This window comes from Mirounga angustirostris, unplaced genomic scaffold (genome assembly GCF_029215605.1).
Source record: "Mirounga angustirostris isolate CCGP_5_RB_7025 unplaced genomic scaffold, mMirAng1.0.hap1 SCAF_2, whole genome shotgun sequence".
NCBI classification, from domain to species: domain Eukaryota; kingdom Metazoa; phylum Chordata; class Mammalia; order Carnivora; family Phocidae; genus Mirounga; species Mirounga angustirostris.
Window position 1 is genome coordinate 54,918,912 of NW_026991710.1, and position 24,705 is coordinate 54,943,616.

The window sequence follows — 24,705 nt, forward strand, 5'->3', positions numbered from 1 at the left end:
AGTCCAGGGTAAACCCAAAAGCCTGAATAATTTCCAAACTGATTGATCCTTCTCCTCAACCAGAGATGAACTAATGTGTCAAGACTTATGAGTGTGGAGAGAGAAGTACTGAGAAACAGGAAGTAAGCTGGAGGCCAAGAAACAAAAACCAAAGGCTAGAGTCAGCACGTGCTGCTTTAGCTTGGATGAGGCTCCCATGGGAATGACTTTAGCGCCAACTTCGCTTCAGTTCGTGGAAAACAGCTTAAACTCAATGACTAAAAAGCACCGTGAAACATATGACTCAATAAACAAAGGGTGTGGAGCTCAAATCACCTTAATCTCACAAGCCATAATTAATTGCATAAGAATGGGTTGCTCCACCCTGTAGAAACAGCTGAAGAAATATCTACTCTTTTGTTGGTAACGCAACTTGTCATTGAACCTCTGTATGTGGTTGATTACAAAGCTTATGCCAACACAAACTAAATTGTGCACAATATTTACTTTGTAAACTATTAGAGATAACATGTTTGCAAACACTGAATTCTGACTCAATGCAATGGAAATCTGTGCAAGAAAATACTTTGCTTTTTTTTTTTTTTTAAAGATTTTTATTTATTTATTTGACAGAGAGAGACACAACGAGAGAGGGAACACAAGCAGGGGGAGCAGGAGAGGGAGAAGCAGGCTTCCCGCGGAGCAGGGAGCCCGATGCAGGGCTTGATCCCAGGACCCTGGGATCATGACTTGAGCTGAAGGGAGACGCTTAACGACTGAGCCACCCAGGCGCCCTGAAAATACTTTGCTTTTAAAGCCAGTTCCTGACCACTGAGATTTTTAGTGCTTGCATTTGAACAAAGCAAAACAAATCATTGAGTTGTAACATGTTTAACTGGCTTCCCCCTTTCGTTTGCTCTCTTTTATTAACTTGGAAAAGTCACAGTAATGTTGAAAAACTTATTCTATAGTTTTGAGAGTCTAAGTGTCAGGCATTGTACATGTGTAGTGCCAGTCTTCAAAACTGTAAAGCAGGTATTATGGTCCCTGTTTTGAACATAGGGAAACTGAGGCTCAGAGAGTAAATAACTCAAAATTACCCAAGAGTGACAGCTGAAAATTGAAACTAGTTTGCTTTGAATCAAAGCACATGCTCTTCCTTTCACATACACTTCCTCCCTCATACTATAGGAGACAGGAAAGTTTCGGGACTCCTATCTCTTCTGACTTCGTTTGGGGGAAGCAAATGGGATCAACACCCATTGAGTGCTAGGACTATGTCTTACACATAGTAAGTGTGCAATAAAATAATTGTTGATTTAATTATAATTTGGAAGTAAATCTTACATTAATATATCAAAATTATTTAGGAATATTAATTAATCTTTGCCACTGACACATAGTTACAACCAATATAGGGCTGTGGATTAATAGAGCCATTGGCAACAATGTCCATCACCTGTAAGAATGGAGGAAAACAGTGACAGGGTAATTGCAAATTCAGATGCATATGCATATCAAGGACTTTTAGACAATTTTGTATCCTTTTAAATTAGATTTCAGGTATCATGATAACAAAGATTTGGTCCACAGTTGTCTTCTCCTGCGAAGCATTCTTCCTCGATAATCCCACTTTATGCCATAGTTTCAGCAAGCATGCTATAGGGTAACATTTCCTAGGATAGATCCTCAGCCCAGTCCTGTCTTTGAGCTTCATCCCGCCATTGCCAGTTATCTCCAGACATCTTCTGGATGCTTTACAACCTTCTTAAATGTGGGAGGTCTGGGAATGGGGTGAAGGTGGAATATTTTCTCCCTGGATGTTTACCAGTCTCAGAGGATTCCAACCATCACTTTGTACCATGAAGCCTTGATTGGTGTTGCCAGTTGTCCTTTCAGGGAGGGATTTTGTAACCCTTGGGCTGAAAGGAAGCTGTGTATATGTGTGTGTGTGTGTGTGTGTGTGTTTGTATGACACTCATGCATTGTCTTCTGCTATCTTTTTATTTAGGTTGGGGGTGCAGGGAGGCCGTGAGTAGGGGGAAGAGAGGTGAGATGGGTTCATTGTCTCTGAAGTGAGAGCTTCCTTTAGCTTTCTCTATTGCCTGAGAGCTTTGGGTCTGGAGGCCTGACCATCAGGCCATGAGTTGCCCAAGTATGAAACCTGGAAATGGTGGGTGATACCCAAGCCACAGCCTTTTTGTCTTTTGGGAACTTCTTTCTTCAGAGGGAAGGAGGTGGGGGCCTGTGAATTGGTTGTTAGTTTCTGGGTTTTACCAAATAAAGTAGAATCTAAGAAGAAGAAAAAAAAAGAAACCCTCCTTGAAACTGAACTTTTCTTCCAGTACTACACTCTCAACTATTTCTAAAATTGGTGAATTGATTCACTTCTATCTATCTGGTACCCTAAGTTGGAGACCTAGAAATTAGCTGCACCTGCTCTCTCTTGGTCTTTCTCACATTCAAGAGGTCACCACACAGTCCTTATCTTACACCTGAATCTTTTCTTTTCTGTACCCTCTATTTTGTTCTTAATTTTGACTCTTATCAACTGACTTGTATTACTTGCAATGCCTCTTGTCTCCCTTTCATTAACTATGCAGTCATTAATTAGTTAATGCAAGACACATTTGGTGAGTGACTTAAGTGTTCTAGGTGCTGGAATACAATGAAAAGAAACAGACAACAGCAGTCCTAATGGTGAAGGGAGACAGAAATGAGTAAGTAAAATAAGGGAAAAGGTGGGAAAGAGAGGTGGGAAAGGAAGTGTGTATGTGGTGCTGGAAATTTAGGTAGAGTGGCCGAGAAAGGCCATGCTGAAAAGGTTACATTTGAATAAAGACCAGAGCAGGTGAGTGAGCAAGCCATGAAAGTTCGAGGAAAAGAATGATTTCAGCAGAGGTAAGAGCAGGCCCTGAGCCAGGAGCTCACCTGGTAAATTTGAGAAACAGCAAGGGGCGCAGCGAGATGGGGATGGAATGAGCAAGATTTTGTTTCATTCAAATCAACCCTTTCAAATCCTTCCAGGGAGTTTTTTGAATATAAGTCTTAGGTTCTGACACTCTGCCCTTCCCCTGCCTCATTTGAAATTTATCTATAGCTTGTCAAGATCCTCAGGATGGCATCCAAACCTCCCACATGGCACTGAAAGCCTTCATAGTCCCCTCTGCATCTTCAGCTTCTGCCATATCCTCATCTGCCCACTTAACCCCAGCCAGCCCGAATGGGACAGCGACTTCTGTGTGTGATGACACTTTGCCTAGAAAACCTCATACCTCAACTGCCCCATAGATTCCCATTTTGTTCTTAAGGGATTTCAACCAATTTTCTTTCCCTCCAGGTAGATACTTTCTTCTCCCCTAGTTTCCCCTCATCTGATCTCATAATTCCCAGTGAATTTCTCTATTCTAGTCATTATCCCTTCTTGTGGGAAACAACAATTTTCTTGCCTGCACCCACCTCTAGGCTGTAACTCCTGAAAAGTAGACATGCATTGTGTCTGTCAAGATGTCTCCCATCCTTAGCACAACACCCATTACAGAGTCCACATCAAGCATTATTTATGAAAATTGATGAATGACACTGCAAAGAAGGGTTTAAAAATAATTTAACTATAGTTTGGAGGAACTTTATATAGGATTATATGATGTGCATTTTTGTTTTAAATACTGACAAATAAAATATAGATTGGAGAATAATCTCTGCCATCTAATGAGTGCTTGCCATGTACCTGGCACTGTGTTGAGTTTTTCTACATCATTTAATTTAATCCTTGTAAATAAGCCTAGTTTACAGATGATGAAATAGAAGCTTATTTACTCAGCTAGTAAGCGATGGAGCTGGAATGTGAATCCAGGTCTGTCAAGCTCAAACTGCAAACGTCCACATCAGATGGGAGGGGATTTTTCTGTTAATTATCATGTTGTTATTCATTTCTATCACTCTACCTTGTTGTTGATGCTAAGAAATGGAAAGTTCAAAAATATTGCTATAGACCTGTGTTATAGGATATACAAATGCATGTATTTGAATATGGGTGTGTGTTTACATTATATATTGGAGTTATGAAGATTATGAGAAATGGTTCCAAAGTAAAGGGACTTCTTTATTTTAGTCCATTTCCTTAACACTAGATGTTTACCACTAAACAGGCAGTAGGGACTATCTAATTCAATGTTTTAATTTTTTTTCAGTTGATAAACACTGTGTTCAAACAAGGTCTTGCTTGGAAGCTCAAAGATGGAAAACAGATTAAATGGAATAGCTTTTCTGTTTGAATTTGGGATGGGAGAAAAGGACCCCCTCTTCCTATTTCCAGCAAATTTTCACTGATCTTGTCCACCATTTTTCTTTCTTTCTTAAGTTTTTGTTGTTGCTGTTGTTCTTGATAAACTCAGGTGCAGTGTAAAAGGAAAGAGAGACACAAGAGGATTATTCTGATTGCAAAACTGGATAGTGGCAGAGTCGGTGCCACAGTTTTAAGACTTGTTGAATATATTTATTTTACTAAAGCATGGTGCATCCTGAAAACTCTAGGTTCATATGGAAGATAAGAACTTATCCTTGAATCACAAACCCACACCACTTTATGTGTGCGTACTTTTGGAATGCACTATGTGACTTTCTTTAAACTCAATGATTTACTTGCCAATTTATTTTTATCTTGGGTAGCATTTAAAGAAGTTTATACATAAATCTCTTTATACTTCCTGAGGATACAGAGGTTGGGCAAGTGGTGAGGGACCTGAGCTAACTTATGTAATACTTTGGTGAGAATTAGGAAAAGGCCGCTTTTCTGTGAGACAGAGACAATTATAAAAGGGTGCTCCGTGGGCTGCATGTAGCTACACTCTGGGACAGATGGCTTGTCAGAGAGCATAGGCTCCATCTCAGCTTCCAGTCTTCCCCTAAGCCTTGCAATTTTGTGCATTGCACAAACTTCACAACTGTATATAGCGGACCTGAAATGATGTGTGAAAGTTCTGGAATCTGCTACTTACAGGGAAAGCCAATCCAGAATCCAAATTCTTCTCACAAAGTTTGCAAGTTGATATGAACAAATGACTAATAGGTGTGTGTGTGTGTGTGTGTGTGTGCATGTAAGTATGTAGTAGTGGAGTTGGGAGTTGATGATATTTTATGAGACCCTGCTGCCAATGAAGTTAAGAGGTGTGGGCTCAATTGCCTCACAGGCTAGTTAAGGATTTTCTTTCCTAGGACTCAGGATATACTCTGGAACTCAGGCTCTTTTCTTTTCTTTTCTTTTTTAAAGATTTTATTTTAGTTGAGAGAGACAGAGATAGCGACAGAGAGCATGAGTGGGGAGGAGGGGGAGAAGCAGGCTTCCCGCTGAGCAGGGAGCCTGACGTGGGGCTCAATCCCAGGACCCCAGGATCATGACCTGAGCCGAAGGCAGATGCTTAAGTGACTGAGCCACCCAGGCGCCCCATCAGCTCTTTTCAATAAATCGACGTCATAGAATGAACCCCATGAGAAAGTGTGGCCACAATAGGGCAAATCTACCTTTACTGCTGATGATGCTCTGTTCACATGTGTCTAATTGGTCCTAAATTTGAAGGAATCATTTTCATATATTGGAAGTCCATGGGCATTCTTTCTCCATCTTATTTCATTATAGTATTGAAATGTATTTCAAGATAATTAACCACAATTATTACCTGATGTAGAAAAATTTCACTGGGTCCTAGTGATTGAGGCTGCATTAAACAACTAGTAGAGAAAGAATATATTATAGATCATGCTCCATCATAGTGTATCAAATCTTAATTTATTTGGACCCTGATAAGTTGAAAAATAGTTTTAGTTTTGTAACATTTTCTCTGTTAATAATGTTCACTTTATGTTTCTGCAATAAATAAGGCAGATGTTGAAATTTTTGCAATTGAAAATGATTTTTTTAAAGATTTTTATTATTATTTATTTATTTGACAGAGAGAGATAGTGAGAGCAGGAACACAGCAGGGGAAGTGGGACAGGGAGAAGCAGGCCTCCTGCCGAGCAGGGAGCCCGAAGTGGGGCTCAATCCCAGGACCCCGGGATCATGACTTGAGCCAAAGGCAGACGCTTAATGACTGAGCCACCCAGGCGCCCCATGATTTCTTTTTTTTATTGAGATTTTCTTTGTTCTAATATCAGTCGTGTTTTTGAAATAAAAGATTCTTTTAATTGACTTTAAACTTCTGAGCATCTTATTTCATTCTTGCATTGTAAAAGATTTCTAAGGGGGATGTAGATAAAGACCTGGAGTTAGGAGATTTACACTGTAGAGTCAGTCTTGTGTAATTATTAATAGAAGATGTCTGAAGACTACTGACTAATAGAGTCAGATAAGGACTTGGAGGCATATTCTGGTGACTGCTCTGCTACACTTAATATACATATGCTTTTATAAGGAAGGCCATCTTTGCTGGAACTCTACAGCTGATCAAAGGGCCCATGGGTTCTTGCTTCCATAATTGAGATTATGGATTCTTCTCAGTGTGCAAATGGGCACAGCGGCATTATGGTAGACGATGGCATGGTCTACAAAGATGAGCCTACCTAGGTGATTTGAAAACAACAGAGCAGATGGAAATATTTCTTCTCAAACTTCATGATGCTGATACTTTAAATGTATTTCTCTACAAGTCATCAATCCATAAAGTTACAGGAGCAATATTTTGTTGATTTTATCATTGTCAAAGAATGTATGCCTTGTGTTTCAAAACCAACCATCATGACAGAGAAATTCCTGAGACAGGTTACCTATCTCCTTGCTAATTAATATTAGGGAGAGCTTAGCATGTACTCTACAGGGCACTGCTGTTCATTCAATGTTAGTATTCCTTCTGAGCTCTAGAAAGTGTAGCGATTGGCAGAGCCATTTAACCTAGAGCAGGTTCTAAGCAATAAACAATTATTTAGTTGACGATTTGCTTCTGTGTCTATTTTCCTCCACACAACATTTTTGTCCTACCTGGATTTAGTTTTCAAGAAACTAGGTGTTTTTCCTCCCTAGTTTTTCTTTATTCTTTCCCCTCTTTTCCTTTCCTTTTTTTCTTTATTTTTGACTGAAGATGATCTGTAACCTTTATTAGCACCAACATGGTTTTGCCAACTTTCTGAAAATTGTAAGGAAATATTCATGACAGTATAAATATGTCAGATTTTATTGTCAAAATGCTCTTTGGGAAACGAGTACTTGAAATTTTTAAACTTAAATGTATCTGTTGGGATGATTTTGGTGATGGTTGCACAACTAGCATAAATATGCTAGTAACCACTGAATTGTACCCTTAAACAGGTGAGCTTTATGGTATGGAGTTACATCCCAAAAGCTGTTAAAAATTAAATTCATTTTTTTAGTGATTGCTAACTTACTACAATAACAAAATTATTAAGCTGTTGGAGAGACAGTGAGGGTGGGCTTGAGCTCACAGAAGCAGGAAAGGACTCAACTGAATGGGTATTCAGTTCAAGTTCTGGTGCCAGTGCCGTGCAATTCTCGGTGAGGTATGGGGATACAGTGGTGTATTATTGTTGACAGCAAGCAATTTGTTACAAATAATTGTTAAAGCATCAGAGTTTTGAAATGACTTACTTCTTACACAATTCAGAGCAGATAATTCTAGCATAACATCACTCTTACTGACTTGCATTTTCTTATATTTTGGGGGTGAAGTTACAAGTAGTGCATGGGGGAATTGCTTCTGAGCCTGGTTAGATCCATGGGGAATGTGTCACACATATTACTGTTATGTGTCAGGGTGGAGAAGAAAGCCCCAGAGAAAAGCTTATATTTAAATTCATGCAAAATGGCAAAACCCATTTGTTCTTTGCACATTCTCCTATTCTCCTGTTTCTTCCTTCCCATATGCGCTCTGATCTGACTAGACAGCAATGCTTCCCAAGCTTATTTGAGCACAGAAGTATTTATTCCTGAAATACCTAACATTTTGAGGAACACAATGTTCCCAGAACTCAGTTAAGAAAATGCTGCTCTGTGAGTTCTAACTAGCCCAAAGCACTTAGTGTTTCTGCAGGAGAGACTAGGGAACTATTGCACACTCAGCTCAGAGGGCATTCTTATTCATATTTAAATATGCAAGGATGCTTCTTGCTTACCTCTCTCTCCATTTTGGATACTTGAGAGACTACCGTGTAGCTGTTAAGTTTAATTGTAGTTGTTCAGTGCTTCTTACATTTTAATGTATATGTGAATTGCCTGTTAAAATGCACACTTTAGCAAATCTGGGGTTGGGCCCAAGATTCTGCATTTCCAATAAGCTCCCAGGTGAGGTTGATGCTATTGGTCTACGGACTATATATAACAAAGGTTTTGCGTATAATTAGATCAGAGTAGCTCCAGAGTGGAAGTGTGACTTTACTGAAAGCATACTAGTTCCTTCTGTGTTTCCTAAAGTTCAAGTATATAAACAGGTCTCTTCTATTATAAGGTCATTACGAAATGTTCAAAACCTTAACTTATCTCTTTGTCAAAATACACTGACCCTAACGTGGAACTAGATACATATTTCTTTCTACAGAAAATAAATGAATAAAGGATTTAAGGGCCTTTACTTCCAGTTCAATGTGACTTGATTTTTAATATTAAATTGAAAGTGTCAGGATATTTCATTGCTTCTACAAAGTGAATCCCACCAAGGTGAAGAATTTGGTACACCACACTCCAAAGGAGCACAAAGCAGCATTGGCCCCGAATATGTTCATCCTCCAATGTTTGATCTGATTATTATATATAGACCCAAATATAAAAAAAATTCTAACAATTGCCAGGAAACAATCCTGCTTAATTTGTATGGAAGGATGTATGCCATGTTTTTTATGTTATTTGCTTGGGAGGGGAGCAGAGAGGCAGGGAAGGGGGTGGTATGAATGGGGGGTAGAAGAAGAAAAATATATATCTTTAAATGCATAAGTTAAGGAAGTAAAAATCTACCAGGAAGGATCTAAAGCAAGAAAGACATTTAAGCACAATCTGGGTGGCATAGGTTAATGGGCATGATAGAATCTAGAAATTTCCTAGAATGGTTCTAGGATGAGTAGAGAATGGAATCAGAACCCCGCATGTATTCATCATAGTTAGTTATATTTAACTATATCTGTACATGATAATTGTTCTCATAGAAAAAAAGGTGGCTTCTAATGAATCATGGATAAAAGCCAAGATTAGCTCTTGCAAATGCTCTTGAGTAATACTTAGTTACATCAATATATTTTTAAAAACATCTAGAACTCAACCCCTTCTGAATTTAATTCTAGTGGCTCCTTGTCCAGATTGTCTACAGAAGCAGAGGAAAGAATTGAGATTCTCAGTATTATTTTCCCAGGATGGTTTTGTGTCATAATGAAATGAACAGTGATACTAATATTTTTGAGGGCTACACAATAAAATATGTCCCTCAGAGCTTAGGAAAAATGCAGACATGTCACTTATCTTGGGAAGCAGTATGTATAGCAGGGGTAAAACACTGTTGAAGTGGTTAGAAAAACTGCTTGACGTGAGGCAAATCACTTCTTTGGACTCCAGTGTTCTCCTTTGTTCTTAAACAAGAATCAGTGAGTTTACTTGTCACCTTCATACTATTCTTTCCTCCTTTAAAAGGACGGCACCTTCTCATTTCCATGACCACTCCTATTGGTAGGTTTTCTCACTTTTACTGCACACTCTGTTTTTGCAAAACACTGTATTTCTTTTTTTTTTTTAATTTTTTATTGTTATGTTAATCCCCATACATTACATCATTAGATTTAGATGTAGTGTTTATTGATTCATTGTTTGTGCATAACACCCAGTGCTCCATGCAGAACGTGCCCTCCTCAATACCCATCACCAGGCTAACCCATCCTCCCACCCCCCTCCCCTCTAGAACCCTCAGTTTGTTTTTCAGAGTCCATCGTCTCTCATGGTTCGTCTACCCCTCCGATTTCCCCCCCTTCATTCTTCCCCTCCTGCTTCTTAAGAAAGCCTGTCTGCTTGCCAAGGTCCTTATCTGTCTCCTATCCCCACACCCCTCCTCGCTAGTAGACTGTAAGCTCCACGAGCCACAGCTGACTCTGAAATTCTACTAACTGGGTTCAAAGTCCGCATCTGCCACTTAACTTACTGTGTGAACCTGGGAAGTCACCGAACTTCTAGATTTCCTTACCTGCAAAATGAAGGTACCAATAGTACCTACTTCCAGATTTTTGTGAGGACAAATGAGTTAAACATTTGTTAACAGAACTAGAATTCTGTCTGGTGCATGGCCCTGTGTCGGTGCGCGGTCAATCAAATAAACGAGGGCAAGCACTGCTGGTGATTAGTTCTCCTCTGTATCTCCCAAAGTTTTTAATGGTCTGTTCTTTAAAAGGAGCTGTACAGGGTGAGGCTGGGTTTGATGATGGAAGTGAGGCCCTGTCTACACGGTAAACATGGCTCCTTACCATGGGCATGAAGAGCTGCACACATAGGGGTTCTGTCTCCTGAACCAATGCATCCATTTACTGGGTTTCTTCTATTTTTATATAAATATTCTATGAAACACCAGCCCTTTCCAGAAGCCTGTATTTTTAACTACTACACAAGTAATATAGAAAGATAATATAGTACAATGGTGATAATCATGACTTTTGTAATTAGACAGACCTAACTGACTATTGGTAAATGACAAAACCCCTCTGAGCCTTAGTTTCCTAATTTATAAAATGAGGATAATCACATGCGTCAGAGGGTTGTGAGATTAAACGGGATGCTGTTTGTAAAGTACTTAGAACTCTGGCCCGTGTTCAGTAAGTGATAAATTCTACATTCTTCTTTTAGGTAGAACCCAGCTTTAGCTGTAAATAATGTAATTTTTTCTAAATGGCGTTTCTCAAGAGTGATAACATTCTATAGAATCACAGAATGTTAGCAATGAAAGAGAGCTTCAGGAATAACCACTCTGACTTCCCATTATACAGAAGAAGAAACTGATCTGCAGAGAGATTAAGTGGCGCTATGGAGAGGCCTCTTGATTTTTTGTCTGTGTTCCTTCTCTGATATTTTATTGCTTTTTTTTTTGCAACCCAGGACATTGTGGGCACTCTATTAACAGTGTTTATTAAATAAATGTTACAAAAATCAATAACAATTGAGTACTTATAATACCATTCTGCTAAGCACTGGGGACATCTTGAAAATAGTCAAAAAGTTGTCCTTGCCTTAAGGCACTCCTATCTTTCTGAGGGAGTATAAGACACCTGTCTGTTAGCAACATTTCCCACAGTTGACTCATTCTTTTTTTATTGAAACACTTTTTTTTTTTTTCTTAATTTCTCTGATTCCACACTCTTTGTATCCTTCTGGTTCCCCCTTTTAATGTCTTTTGCTGGTTGCTTCTCCTCTACTTACCCTTAAATGTCTGATGTTGCTCCATGCTCTGTCTGGGTGTTCTCTTTTTTCTCTAGCTGATCTTATTCAATCAGCTTCAATTACCACCTAAACCAACTGCTCTCAAGTTTTTTTTTTTTTTTTAAAGATTTTATTTATTTATTTGATAGAGAGGGCGAGAGAGCACAAGCAGGGGGAACAGTAGAGGGAGAGGGAGAAGCAGGTTCCCCGCCAAGCCGGGAGCCCGATGCGGGGCTCGATCCCAGGACCCTGGGATCATGACCTGAGCCGAAGGCAGACGCTTAACCATCTGAGCCACCCAGGCGCCCCTGCTCTCATTTTTTTTGCGTGCATATGAATCAATTGAGAAGCTTGGAAAAAGAAAGATTCCTGCATCCAACATCCAGATAGACTGTTTCAGTAGGTATGGTCTTGCTACTCAGAAACCTTCATTTTTTAAAAAGATTTATTTATGAGCTATTTCACATCTGTAGGGCTGAGAACATTTTTGCAGTGGGATAAGAGGGAATAGGTTAAAGATAAACATGCACCACACTCTATGACCCAGAAAATCCATTTTCCGGATAAGCTCTGGCACTTTTGTGCCACGAGATCCATTTGAGAATGTTCAGAGCTGCAGTATTTGTAATGGCAAAATACCAGAAGAGCAGATACGTAAGTTAGAGTATACTCTTACAATGGAACATCATATAGCTGTGTGAATGAATAAATTATTACTATACATACTTTATAAAACATAATTTTGATCCCATTTATATTAATTTCAAATATAGGTAGAACTAAATGATATGTTATTTGGGGATCTGTCTTTGAATGGTAAAACCATAAAGAAAATCAAGGACATTTAGATAACATGCCAGATAACAGATTGGGCAAGGTCGTTGAGAGGGCAGTTAATGGACAGGATGTTACCTGGTGATGCTATTTTTCTTAATAAATGATGACTATTTTGGGGTTCATTTTAATATTAGTCTTTGTGTGATACATTTCACAATAAAAAATTTAAAAAGTAAAGGGAGTGAATAGGAGAAGAAAATTGAAATGGAGGCAACGCATCTAGACAAATCTTTGGAAGAGCTTTGCTGTTAGGGGAGGAAATGAGAAATAAGGCAATAGCTGGAGGAGGGATGTAGGTCAAGGAAGGAGTTTTGCTTTGTTTTATTGTTTAACTGGAGATAGTATGGTGTGTCTTTATGATAATGGGACTATTCCAACAGAGAAGCAAACTGTATGTTTTAATTCATTCTTTGCCGTTTTAAACTCAGGCCGATATCCTGGCTAAGAAGTAAGATCGTCAGAATAAAAATTTGTCTAGGTTAGAAAAAATACATTCAATGGCTCTTTTTAATATACTTGCTTGAAGTTTGAGCTCATATATCTATTAATCACTGAGGCACTTGTTCATATCTCTGGCAAATGGATACTGTAAATATTCAACAAATCTGCCATTTTCTTTCTGCTGAGTTAGTCATTAGTGTGTAAACTTTTCCAAAGTCAATTTTATTTTCAATTGTTTTAGACAGTTACCCAAAGAATGGTTTTATTAGGATGGTGATTCTATTTTACATATCATAAGCATGTGCTGTATTTAGACTTAAAGCATACTCTGAAAAATTGTGCCGTTATGGCAAGTTTTCTTTGCTCAAGAGAATGGGATCCTTCAAGTTGGAGCAATACCTTTTAAGGAATTGGATTGAATATCCTTAAGTTCCCTTACAATAGTCGATGTTGAGTTTTGTCCTCATGATTTATTTTAGGGGTATCAACCATAGCCGTGTTGGGGGCTGAAGCAGCATAAAAGTCAGGTAAGTAACAAATTTCTGAGGAAATAAGTTGGGAATGTCTTCCAGAGGACAACCCCTCCCAGCCTGTACCTCCTTTAGAAAAACATTCTGGCTAAATGTGGCAACTGTTTTAGCATGCAAGCTGAGGTTTTTGTGAGCAAAACTTGAACTTTAAATTCACATTTTTGGGGCTCTGTGACTGTAAAGATAAGTTGACACTCGTCTAATTTCTATTAAGAGATACAGACTTTGCCTAATGATTTACAATTTTAAGCATGGTTTTTGAAAGTTAACATAGCAATTCATAAAGCAGGATTGAAGCAACAGGCAGAGTTTGAAATGTATTTCTGACAGTCTTGGCTTTTTTCTCTACTTTTGTCTCATGTTGTTTTGGGCTGGAAGAAGGCAGGCTACCTGATGGGCTTTGGCATGTCCGTTTAATCAGTTAATCATATCACAAGCACAGACAAAAAGGGAAGAAAATGTAAATAAGATTTGTTATGGTCTGAGGCATTCTGCTAAGACTTGTCTCTTCCTGAGTTGAGATATACTCCCTTACCTTGAGTCTTTCCTTAAACTGCATTCTGAATTCCAACTTATAAATCTTTATCCTGTTTTTCAAACCTCATTTCATACTTTTTATGTAATGTAGTAGTCATAGACACTCCCTATGTAGACTTGACAAAAAAATCTGGAGTACCCAGGGATTTGAAATGAATAATGATTATATTATGATAATGTAGCTGTCCAGGTTCCTGGGCCCTGTGGTATGATTTCCTTCTTTGGAGAGGAGTGAGCAAGGTGGGTAAAGAAATAAACACACCATTTTGTAACCTTTAGGAAAGGACAACCTGGAGGGATCTGGAGGTTTAATTTATATATAAAAGTAAGCAAACTGTCCAAGAGAGCCCATTTTCAACCAAAAGTATCACAGAATTTACCTGGAGATCTACCAAAAATTACCTAGAATTACATAAAAAATATTTTACACACTTTTATTTCCTTTCCCTTTCCCAATTTGGATACTCTGCTTTCTCAGAGCATATGGAGGAATTGGAAAAATCATGGAGTTTGAGATTTAAATTGGAGATAGCATGGCATGCTTTTATGCTGACAGGAATATTCCAGCTGAGAAGGAAACTGTATGTTTTCATTCATTCCTTGTAATATTAGACTCAGGCAGATGTCCTGGCTTCAAAGTAGAATTGTCAGAATGAAAATATTTCTGATTTTAACTCCCTCATCCATTTAAATATGCCTTCCCCTTTCCACCGAAAAGTCTGCTCTTTATTCAGGTTGACAGAAGGCATAGTTTTCTAATCACGGATACTCAAACTGATGGATGCGGATTCATAAATTATTTTCAAAATTTCATCAATTTGGCTTGGTAACCCTGATGATCTCATTCTGATAAAACCAACCAATCCATGAACAAAATGAATTGGGAATGATATAAATTTTAGGTTAAAAAAGGAATAACAAATTGATTTTTAATAGATACAGACTATTAAGAAAGAAAATATTTCAGACTGTGATCTGTAAAAATCAAGGTTTCAAAGAAGAGTCTTTTGTAATTGGAAATTTGGTTCTGATTGAGTGTCGTATTTCATGTAAGGATGAATCAACTTAGGAATTAGATTGATTCAAGGCATTCCAAAATTGTATATCTCTTTCACTATTTGCATTATTTATCTATCTTTCTTTATTTTCCTCGAATGATATTTTGATGTACATCTAGCTGCTTATAAAGGTCAATTTTTGAAAAATCAGAGAAATTTCTTTACAAAATGAAAATACAAATGTTTCAGCAAAATGCATTTCAAACTGTATAGTGATTACCAAAACAATATTACATTGTTATAGAAATTTAAAAAATAATGGAAAAATATAATTCATAGGCTTACCACTTATCTTTTAAAGATTTACATATTTATTTTAGAGAGAGATAGAGAGCGGAGGAAGGGGCAGAGGGAGAGAGAGAATCCTGAATCAGACTCCCTGCTGAGTATGGAGCCCAACATGGGGCTCCTCAGGGGACATGACACGGAGCTTGTCGTAGGGGCTCGATTTCAGGTCTCTGAGATCATGACCTGAGCCAAAATCAAGAGCTGGCCCCTCAACAGACTAAGCCACCCGGGTGCCCCAAGCTTACCACTTTAATACAACAAATATGATTAGTGTTTTATGTACCTCATTAGACTTTCTCACATGTATACTTTGTGAAGTGTTAGTCAATGAGTAAATATAATTCTGTGATTTTTTTTGCATAAAGTAAGGACAGATACAGTATATAAATTCATAGGTTTTTAACTCTTTTAATGAATTCATCATATCCGTTGTGTAATATGAAGTTATTTTATTTATATTATTGTTAATTCTTAATTATTTATTGTTAGAAACTTAGATGGCTACCCATTTTTCACTTGTGTCTATATATATATATTCAAATGTGCATAGTTGTACATATATTTTACTAAAATAATTTAAATTTTGATTGAGTTTTCTAAAGTGTGGTAGACTTAGAGTAAACTCAGCTACACTTAACATAGCCAACACATTACTTATGCTTTTACCACCTTTTTAAAATGACTTAATATCACATTTTTCTGTGTTAATGGAAAAACAAAATGAACAATATGTTCGTTCATAGATGCACATACAAACACATCAAATTATGTAGTGATTTTGAGATTGTACCATCTAACTGTAGATGATACCACAATTTGCTGCTTTTTTTATGTGAATGTGCATGAAAATCAGTATTCATTAACTAAAAAGAAAACTAAACAAATACTACTTTTTCTTAAGTATCGATAAGAATTTACTTGAAAATAATGATGTGGCAAGTATATGAAAAGTAGACAAATACTATCTTATTTTCTTTCTTTTTTTTTTTTTTAAGATTTTATTTATTTATTTAACAGAGAGAGACAGTGAGAGAGGGAAAACAAGCAAGGGGAGTAGGAGAGGGAGAAGCAGGCCTCCCCACAGAGCAGGGAGCCCGATGTGGGACTCGATCCCAGGACCCTGGGGTCATGACCTGAGCCGAAGGCAGACACTTAATGACTGAGCCACCCAGGCGCCCCACTATCTTATTTTCTTAAAGAGGACTTTAGATTTCATTGTGTATTTCATACCCAGTAATGATACAGAAGTCACAATACAGAATCCTGGAAAAATTCTAAAGCAACAGAGGAATTTTTTACTGATTATATTTTTAAAATCCACACATCACTTTTTGAAAAGTAAAGCATGAGAGAACAAAAACACTTCCTTATTTATAGATATGTTTTCATAATCCTAAGCTGTCTCCTTACATTTACTCATTTTGTAAAAAAAATCAGTCATGCGGTAAGCACCTTATTTAAACAGTATCAAGCATGTTATCTAAACAATAAAAGTTTCAGTGAAGTTTCTGGAAAAGTAACTAAAAGATTGCTAGACACAGTCAAAATTTCTTCAGCTTCTGTATATTTTTCACATGCTCTAAGATACAGTAAAATTTCTAAAACTACAGAGACAAAAACAGGACTTACCTATACATTTTGATCCTGAACAATGAAGAGATCCTCTCTTCTGCCTATCCAACTTCTTTGAGATTTCTACACAAATGAATGACTATCATGCATTATGTGTAATCCTATGAAGGAGCTGAAGACAAAGGAGGAAATCCCACATAATTAAAATCTAACTTGCTAAACAAGTCTGAAGGAACCAACTTGAACCAATAGCATGACTTGTGGAATGAAATCAGAAACAGGGAATTTCACAACTGAGTAAGAATTTTATTTATTCTGGTAAATTGTGACTAAACATGATAGCAGATGATGGCTATTTCATGAAAGCTTGCAACTACTCCACATGCTCTGGAGTCATTATTTTTAATTCAGGAGGATGTGACACTTGCCTGTGTTTTGCTGTCACACCTCCTTTTTTGCCACAGCAAGCTGAGGGTGATCAGAAAATACTTTCTAAGCACTAATGGGTACTACTACCTCTGAATTCACCCTTCTCTGTGATAAAATACTGTTCTTCTTGTAGAATATGAAACAGAGATTCAGAGAAGTAATTGAGTAAGCGTGTAAGTTGTGGCATAAGCAAGCAAAACAGTTGGAACTAAAACTGACTTTGTCTTTTTCCAAATATGTCCTTTGAAAAAAGTATTCTAACTCGCTACTGCTGGCAAATGAGTGGACGGTAGAGTGTGCTAAGAGCATGTGCGGGGTGAGGCTAAGGAGGGGGACGTTGGCAGTGTTTGCAGGCCAGGGCACACCCCATGAAAACACAGAGGCAAGAAGAGCGCGGAAGTGAGAAAAGACATTTCTGTCTCATGTGTTGGGAAGGAGTAGGAACTCTATCTGGAAGGTTGTGCTGAGGTTACTTTGTGAGATATACTGCCTACTAAAGAACTGGAATGTGTAATTAGGTTGGGTACTAAAACTTAAATTTTAGTCTTAGTTTACTCACCAACTAACTGTGTAGCCTAAGAAAAAAAATCACTCATTCCCTTATGAATCTGATTAACCTACTGAGAAAGAAAGCTGAATCAGGTGGTTTTAGAGGACTCTTTTATATTCAAATTCTATGCCTTTATCTTGTAAATCACTGATAGCTAATGGCTAATGAATTCACTCTAGGACTGCAATTAGGCAAGTGTTCAATTTCTTACACATTTTTTATATAATGTGCACATCAGACAAGAGGCACTGGAAGGAGTGGGCTCCTCTCCACCCTTCCCTTACATATTTCAATTAGATCCTAATATCTCATGCCTGATATTCTGATGTTTTTTTTTTTTTTTAGTAAAAACAATGAAAAAAAATTTTTAAAACTTTTGAACAAAATTACCTAAACAAACCATTTTCATTTTACATGTTAACCTTTAAGTACTTTTAACATATACAAGCTTTTTTTTTTTTTTTAAAGATTTCATTTATTTATTTGAGAGAGAGAATGAGAGAGAGAGCACATGAGAGGGGGGAGGGCCAGAGGGAGAAGCAGACTCCGCGCCGAGCAGGGAGCCCGATGCGGGACTCGATCCCGGGACTCCAGGATCATGACCTGAGCCGAAGGCAGTCGCTTAACCAACTGAGCCACCCAGGCGCCCTACAAGCTTTTTTCATACAGTTATATCATAGTGTATAACTTTGTATTATGCTTTTTATTCCTAATGTAATTTTTATAAGCATACCCCTGTGCTATTAAATTTTTATTTCTAGGAGCTGTATATATTATTTTAGTAGCTGTATACGTACCTAATTGTTGTATAAAATGTGCATTATAACTTTTTATTTTGATGTCATTTCAAACTTAAAGAAAACTTGCAGATATAGTACATAGATTCATCAATTATTAACAATTTCAGTGGCTGCATTTTAAAGGGTGAATCATCTTATACTGAATAGATTTATCATAAAACACTGAAAGCATCTCCTAATGTATTTAGATATTTTCTTTTTTTTTTTAACTGTAGGTGATTCTTTCTTTTTTTTTTTAAGATTTTATTTATTTATTTGAGAGAGAGAGCATGAACAGGGGTATAGGCAGGGGGAGAGGCAGAAGCGACACCCCGCTGAGCAAGGAGCCCAATGCGGGACTTGATCCCAGGACCCTGGTATTATGACCTGAGCCAAAGGCAGACTCTTAGCCGACTGAGCCACCCAGGTGCCTGGAGTAGGTGATTCTTTCAAGGACCATCTTCACCAATATACTTTTTATTTTTCACTCCACTGCTAAATTTTCCCTTGAAATAAGTGGAAAGGAAAAATAATTTATTGGGTCAAATTATATAAATATTTTAATGGCTTTTAAAAATTTACTTTTTAAAAAAATAATTTTTTTCAAAGATGTGAAGTATTGTCTTCTGGTGTGTGTTGACAGCACTTTCCCCCAATGATGCATGCTCTTTCTCCTCCATCTTTGTATTTTCTGGAGCACTTAGCAAAGGCCTTTTTTAGTGAGTAGGTGCTTAGTCAACACATATTATTTAAATGTCCAGTAACTGAGTGTATTAATGCAGACCTTAGTGCCTTATCACCATTCACAACAGAACTTGGGAGTGAGTCAGAGGAGTGGCATGGGAAAAAAAAACTGCATTCAGTCCGAAAGTTACTTCCTACTTGCCTGTGATGATGATCTCAACACAGAAAGAGAGGTGGGGAATGAAATTATGGTTTGTGAGGCAAAGGAATTGCTCTCACAGGGACTAGTTTGAAAGATGTTGAGTCTTAACCTTCAGATCCTCAGGGAGTGGTGGGATAGGTCTTGACTTTTCTGTTCTTAAGGGGAAGCCATTGTAAGAATAAGGAGTATAGGATGACATTATGCCAAAAATATCAGAATCTTTTTTTTCCTTGTCATATGCTTGATTTTATTCCTCCAGTTGTGCACTCACAAAACCAAGACAACCCAACTTAGGAGGACTGACATGAACAGGCTTCAGGGAAATAGAAGAGATCATTTATTTTAGTGGAGGATAAATCATGCAGTGTATGAGCCATCAAAATTGGTTCTTTTGCCTGCCTAGGCCGAGGGGGGAGAGATCATGGTAAAGAGACTATCTCCAAATATGCAAATGTATGTTAAAAAAGCCTTGCTTTGACAGAAGTATGAATTATTCATTGGAGCCCGTCATAACAATATGAGCAGAGAAAACAACCAAAAAGCAGATGATCTAAGAAGGTGTGAGCCAGTGGTGTCTTCTTTGAATTTGGAGCTTAAATGTTTAGTCATCAGGTTCAGGGTAGCACAGTCATATGGCTATGGTTGGTAATGAATGTGTCATGAGCTTCCTCACAGAATTATTATATGGTTAGAAAAAGAAAGATAATGGATATGCCCACTATTTGAAAGTTGTAAATGTTATTTAAATAGACACATTTACGTTTATTGTAAATGTCAATTTTACTTTATTTATTCATTTAAAAAAATTATTTATTTATTTATTTGACAGAGAGAGACAGCAAGAGCAGGAACACAAGCAGAGGGAGTGGGAGAGGGAGAAGCAGGCTTCCCGCCGAGGAGGGAGCCCAATGCGGGGCTCGATCCCAGGACCCTGGGACCATGACCTGAGCTGAAGGCAGAGGCTTAATGACTGGGCCACCCAGGCACCCAAATGTCAATTTTAAAATCAGGTAATAATTGGATTTTGTTTGTGTGGCCAAGTTTAATTTTACATATTACCACTTGTAGGTAGTTAGAAATTAGGGAATAAGTATGTCCCACCATGTTTCAAAGGCTTTTGTCTATTCAGAAGGCACGTTGTAGTGGAAACAATACACTCTGGAGTTAGAATACACCTAGAGTCAAATTGAAGTTCTTCTGCTTCCTACCCAGCAGGGTTCAGAAAAGTTGTTTATGAGCCTCAGTTTTCTTATGTGTACAAATGGAGTTAAAGTACCATTCTCATAGAGTTGTAAACATTATATTCAGTCAAATCAAATCAAAGGAATGAACAAATGTAAAGCACCTGGCATGTTCAACATGTAATGTAATCATTCCCTCACCTCCGATGTTCAGGGGAGTATGTATATGTATGTGTGTAGGGGTCACAATTGCTTGAGACATGGAGGGCATGTAGTTCGAAAATTGCCCTGGGGGTGCCTGAGTGGCTCAGTCGGTTAAGTGTCTGCCTTCGGCTCAGGTCATGATCCCAGGGTCCTGGGATCGAGCCCCACATCGGGCTCCCTACTCTGTGGGAAGCCTGCTTCTCCCTCTCCCACTCCCCCTGCTTGTGTTCCCTCTCTCACTGTGTCTCTCTCTATCAAAAAAATAAATAAAATCTTTAAAAAAAAAAGAAAAAAAAAAGAAAATTGCCTGGGTGTTTCTAAAATCCCCACCCACCTAGATTCACACATGTGATCTTGCTTCTCCAAACCAATCTTATTCCTAAAGAGTTTGTTCAAACATGGTTTAAGTAATCCAAAGCTTACTACAACCTGTGATGGCTTTCATGTTGGCAGCCAGTGATTTTTTTTTTTTTGTGCATTCCTCATGTACATTTTTTAAACCAGTTTCTAATAATAGTAAGAGATTAAAGACACATCTTGGTCATGGGTTCCTTTTTATCTTGTTAAAGGAAGAAGTATGTATCATTTACCTCTCTCCTAAGGTCTCCACATTGATCTCCCTTGGGCTGCATAGAATCATTTTCTCCTATGGAGGGTAATTTCCTGCACATATACACAAATTTGATTCTTGCATTTTTTCTCTACATTCAGAAAAACAATCAGGGCAAATTAATATAATACATGTTAATACACAATGTAAGTGATCTTATAAACTGAAGGTTCTGGCTGATAAACCCAATTAAAATTATCCAGTATATCCACAAAAGGCTCTTAAGTGATTTCTTATTTGGTTAATAACAAGGTAACAGTATGAATACATGCAGCTGTTAGAGTAGTATCTATTTTCAGATTGATCGAATTATCAGTTAATGACCGTTGGCCTTACCTGGTTCTTCATTACTGCCCAGCAACATAACTAGGTTTCTCTGGTCAGTTTCTAGTTTAGTCTTTATAAAAACCATTTCAGATCTTCTCTACTCTTCCCCAAATGTTTATTTTCTATTTTTTATTCCCTGCCCTTGCTTTTAACAGATGACTTATAGTTCTACTGTTGGAGAAAAATATAGACGGTTTCAGATGGCCACTCCTTCAACTATTTGTTATCATATCTATATATCTTACGCATCTGCCTATATCCTTCCTATTATAGTGGAAGAGGTTTTTGTCTTCCTTTGGGAGGCTAATCTTTTCATTTGTGCTTTGTATTCACATCTTCATCCTTCCTCATCTGAAACCTGCTTCTCCGGTATTCCCCGTCTCTACAAGTCTTCTCCCATTCACTCAGTTTCTCACACTAGAAATCTGGGTATCATTCTTGACTCCATCTCTTTTCTCAGTCTTATGTGTATAAGTATTTATTGAACCTGTTTCTTTTCTGTCTTCAGCCCCATTGCCCCCATGACTCCAGGCCACTATAATCCCTCAGCTGGATTACTGCCACTCTTCTGATTAGCTTCCTGCCTCTAGTCTTTTCCCACTCTAGTACATTCTTCATACCTACAAGAATGACCATTTGCAAATTGAATTATGTCACCATTCTTATAAAAACTCTTCAGTAGCTTTTTCGCATTTAAGATACAGTTCATTCTCCTTAACATGGGTAGCAAGGCTCCACAGCATCTGGACTTTGTCTACCTTTTTACACTCCTCTCCTTCCTACCTCATTTCCTACACTATATTCTATCCATTGAGTTTACTTTAGATGCTTGAATATACTGCCCTCTCTGTCTCCTCTGGGTCTGTTCCCTCAGCTTGTATCGTCTTTTTCTACCTTTTTCAATAAATTTCTTTTAAATTCCCAAATCTGATTAATCTTTAAGGTATGCTTATATGCTTCTTTCTCTACCAGAGCTTCTTAATTCCTAGGATAGTTTGGTTCCTCTTCAGTGTGATCCACATCTATTTGCTTCTTCTTTTATACTCATTTCAGAACTCAGCACACTTTCTGAAATTATTCCACAGTAGACCATAGGCCTATGGGGGAAAGGACTGCTATGTTTTCAGAGCCTGTCATCCTTGCCTGGTATGTGGTTAAGTATTCATTCATGTGGATGAGAAGTACCATAGCTATGTTTGAGCTTTTAAAAAATTGTTCTTGTAGGACACATGGAGATATCCTTCAGATCATTTTTCAAGACAGAGTGCGCAGCTGCAAAGTATGTGAGTACCTGTGTTTTAAAATATAGATTTTATGTTTGCTTAAATATGGTAAGGCCAGCAGCTCAGGAGATGATGGCCGTTGAAAAGATTGTTATTTACTGTTCCCAAGAGGAAGGAGCATGCCACACTAGGCGGGGCCACATGGGGAAGCACCAGAGTTAGTCAGGAGGCAGAGAGAAAAATGAGGAACTATGGACGAAAGCCTTGGTTGTGATTTCTATAGGAAGAAGCAAGTGAGACAGGGTAAGCAGCTATAGGATGGAGAGTTTGAATAATTTCAGTGGGCTCTGTGGTATAGGAACTGTCCCTAAGTTGTCTGGTACACAGGCCTGGGTACATGCAGTATAATGGTGTGCGAATTTTTCTATGGCATGGCAGTAATGGCTCAGAGTGTACGAGCTTAAAAAAGGAGGTATTTGGGATATGAGCTCTGGCTTGGCTGGTTTGTCTATGAAGGATTCACTCACGGGTGGAGTTATTTGCTGTCTCTGGGTATTAGCTAGCCCTGCGAGCAGCGGTCCCTCTAGGGTTAGCAAAGTCCCAGATATTAAAGCATCGGAATAAAAAGATATGCTTAATACAACCTGACAGCCTCTAGCTGCTACCTTTGTCAAGGTTTGCCTCAGTTTTAAAGCCAAGGGCATTTTCTTCTTTTGGTGGTCTCAGCCAATGACTGAGTAAGGTGGTAATATAAGAGTACAGCTATTGCCACATAATATGGATTTCTCTAACCGGTAATATTTACTCCGGAGTTCCCAGTTGATAGGCAGAGATTTTGTCAGATAGGTATTGCTGTCTGCTAACGCCCTGGCCCAATCCCACTTCCTCCCTTTTCCTTTAACAGCTGTTACTTCTCAATAAACCTTTATGCTTTTACTTTGTCTCAGTGTTCCTTATTCAGAAAAATCCAACTTGTAATAGTACTGAGAGAGCTCCAAGAAAAGAGACATTAAGATGAAATTTGGGGGCTGGATCACTCACCTCCCAGCTGGTAATGAGGACTTGGTGGTAGGTGGCATGTCAACAGCCTCTAGCACACATGGTGGTATGATATTAAAACTCTCACCCCTAGTGAGCTAGGCCAGCATGATACTAGAGGTGAATGCACAGGCCAGTGTGCTGATTCATGTGTGAAAGGTGTGTGTGTGTCGGGGGGTGGGGGTGGCAGACCTAAGGACAGTGGAATTGCATGGTTGCTGCTAGGGTGTGTGTATGCTCCATAATGCAGTAATAATGATAATGAAGAGTTGAGGGAAATTAACATAATTAAAAGCCTAGTATGAGATCCAGAGGTTCTCTTTGGTCAGTTATTTAGAAGCCCTCATCTCATGCAGTAGGTGATCAGGAAAACTGAATACCAAGCACAGGATTGGATAGAGTGGCTCAACTCCCATGATTGTTGAATGCTCAACAGAGACAGGTCTGTTATTCCAAAGTCAGAACCCTACTTGAGAAGACCTGGAACCTGATACATGGAATGTAGATAATCTGGCTAGAAGTCCCTGAAGATTTTGACTCTGTAGACTTGTTTTGAGCCTTCTGAATCTGCAGAAGTAGGTCTCCTGTGTCCTTTGAGAGTTAGCATTCTGCAGAGACACTGCAGAGGCCTCTTGCTTATAAGGTAATAGCTGTCCTCTTCAGGAGCTGCATGTATTTCCTCTCCTGGCTGCCAGTCCTCTTACCAAGGGTAAGTCACAACATAACCATCTGGGAATGTGTCAGGCCTAAAGAGAGAGGAAAGAATCTATATTACAAAGGAGCTGCAAAAATTAGCAGCAGGTGCCGGCAGGGGCTATGGGAGCACTTTCTGTTTGATTGGATT

General features: G+C 38.3%; 1 protein-coding gene across 1 annotated transcript in view; it reads right to left on the bottom strand.

Moving 5' to 3' along the window:
* LOC123848935 (transmembrane protease serine 11D) overlaps positions 1-16,835 on the bottom strand; it is a 52,899-nt gene extending 36,064 nt beyond the window's left edge. The window contains exon 1 of the mRNA XM_064584550.1: positions 16,692-16,835. Coding sequence (XP_064440620.1) covers positions 16,692-16,699 — 8 coding nt within the window. The 5' untranslated portion in view covers positions 16,700-16,835. The remainder of the gene's footprint in view (positions 1-16,691) is intronic.
* Positions 16,836-24,705: the final 7,870 nt, after the last annotated feature.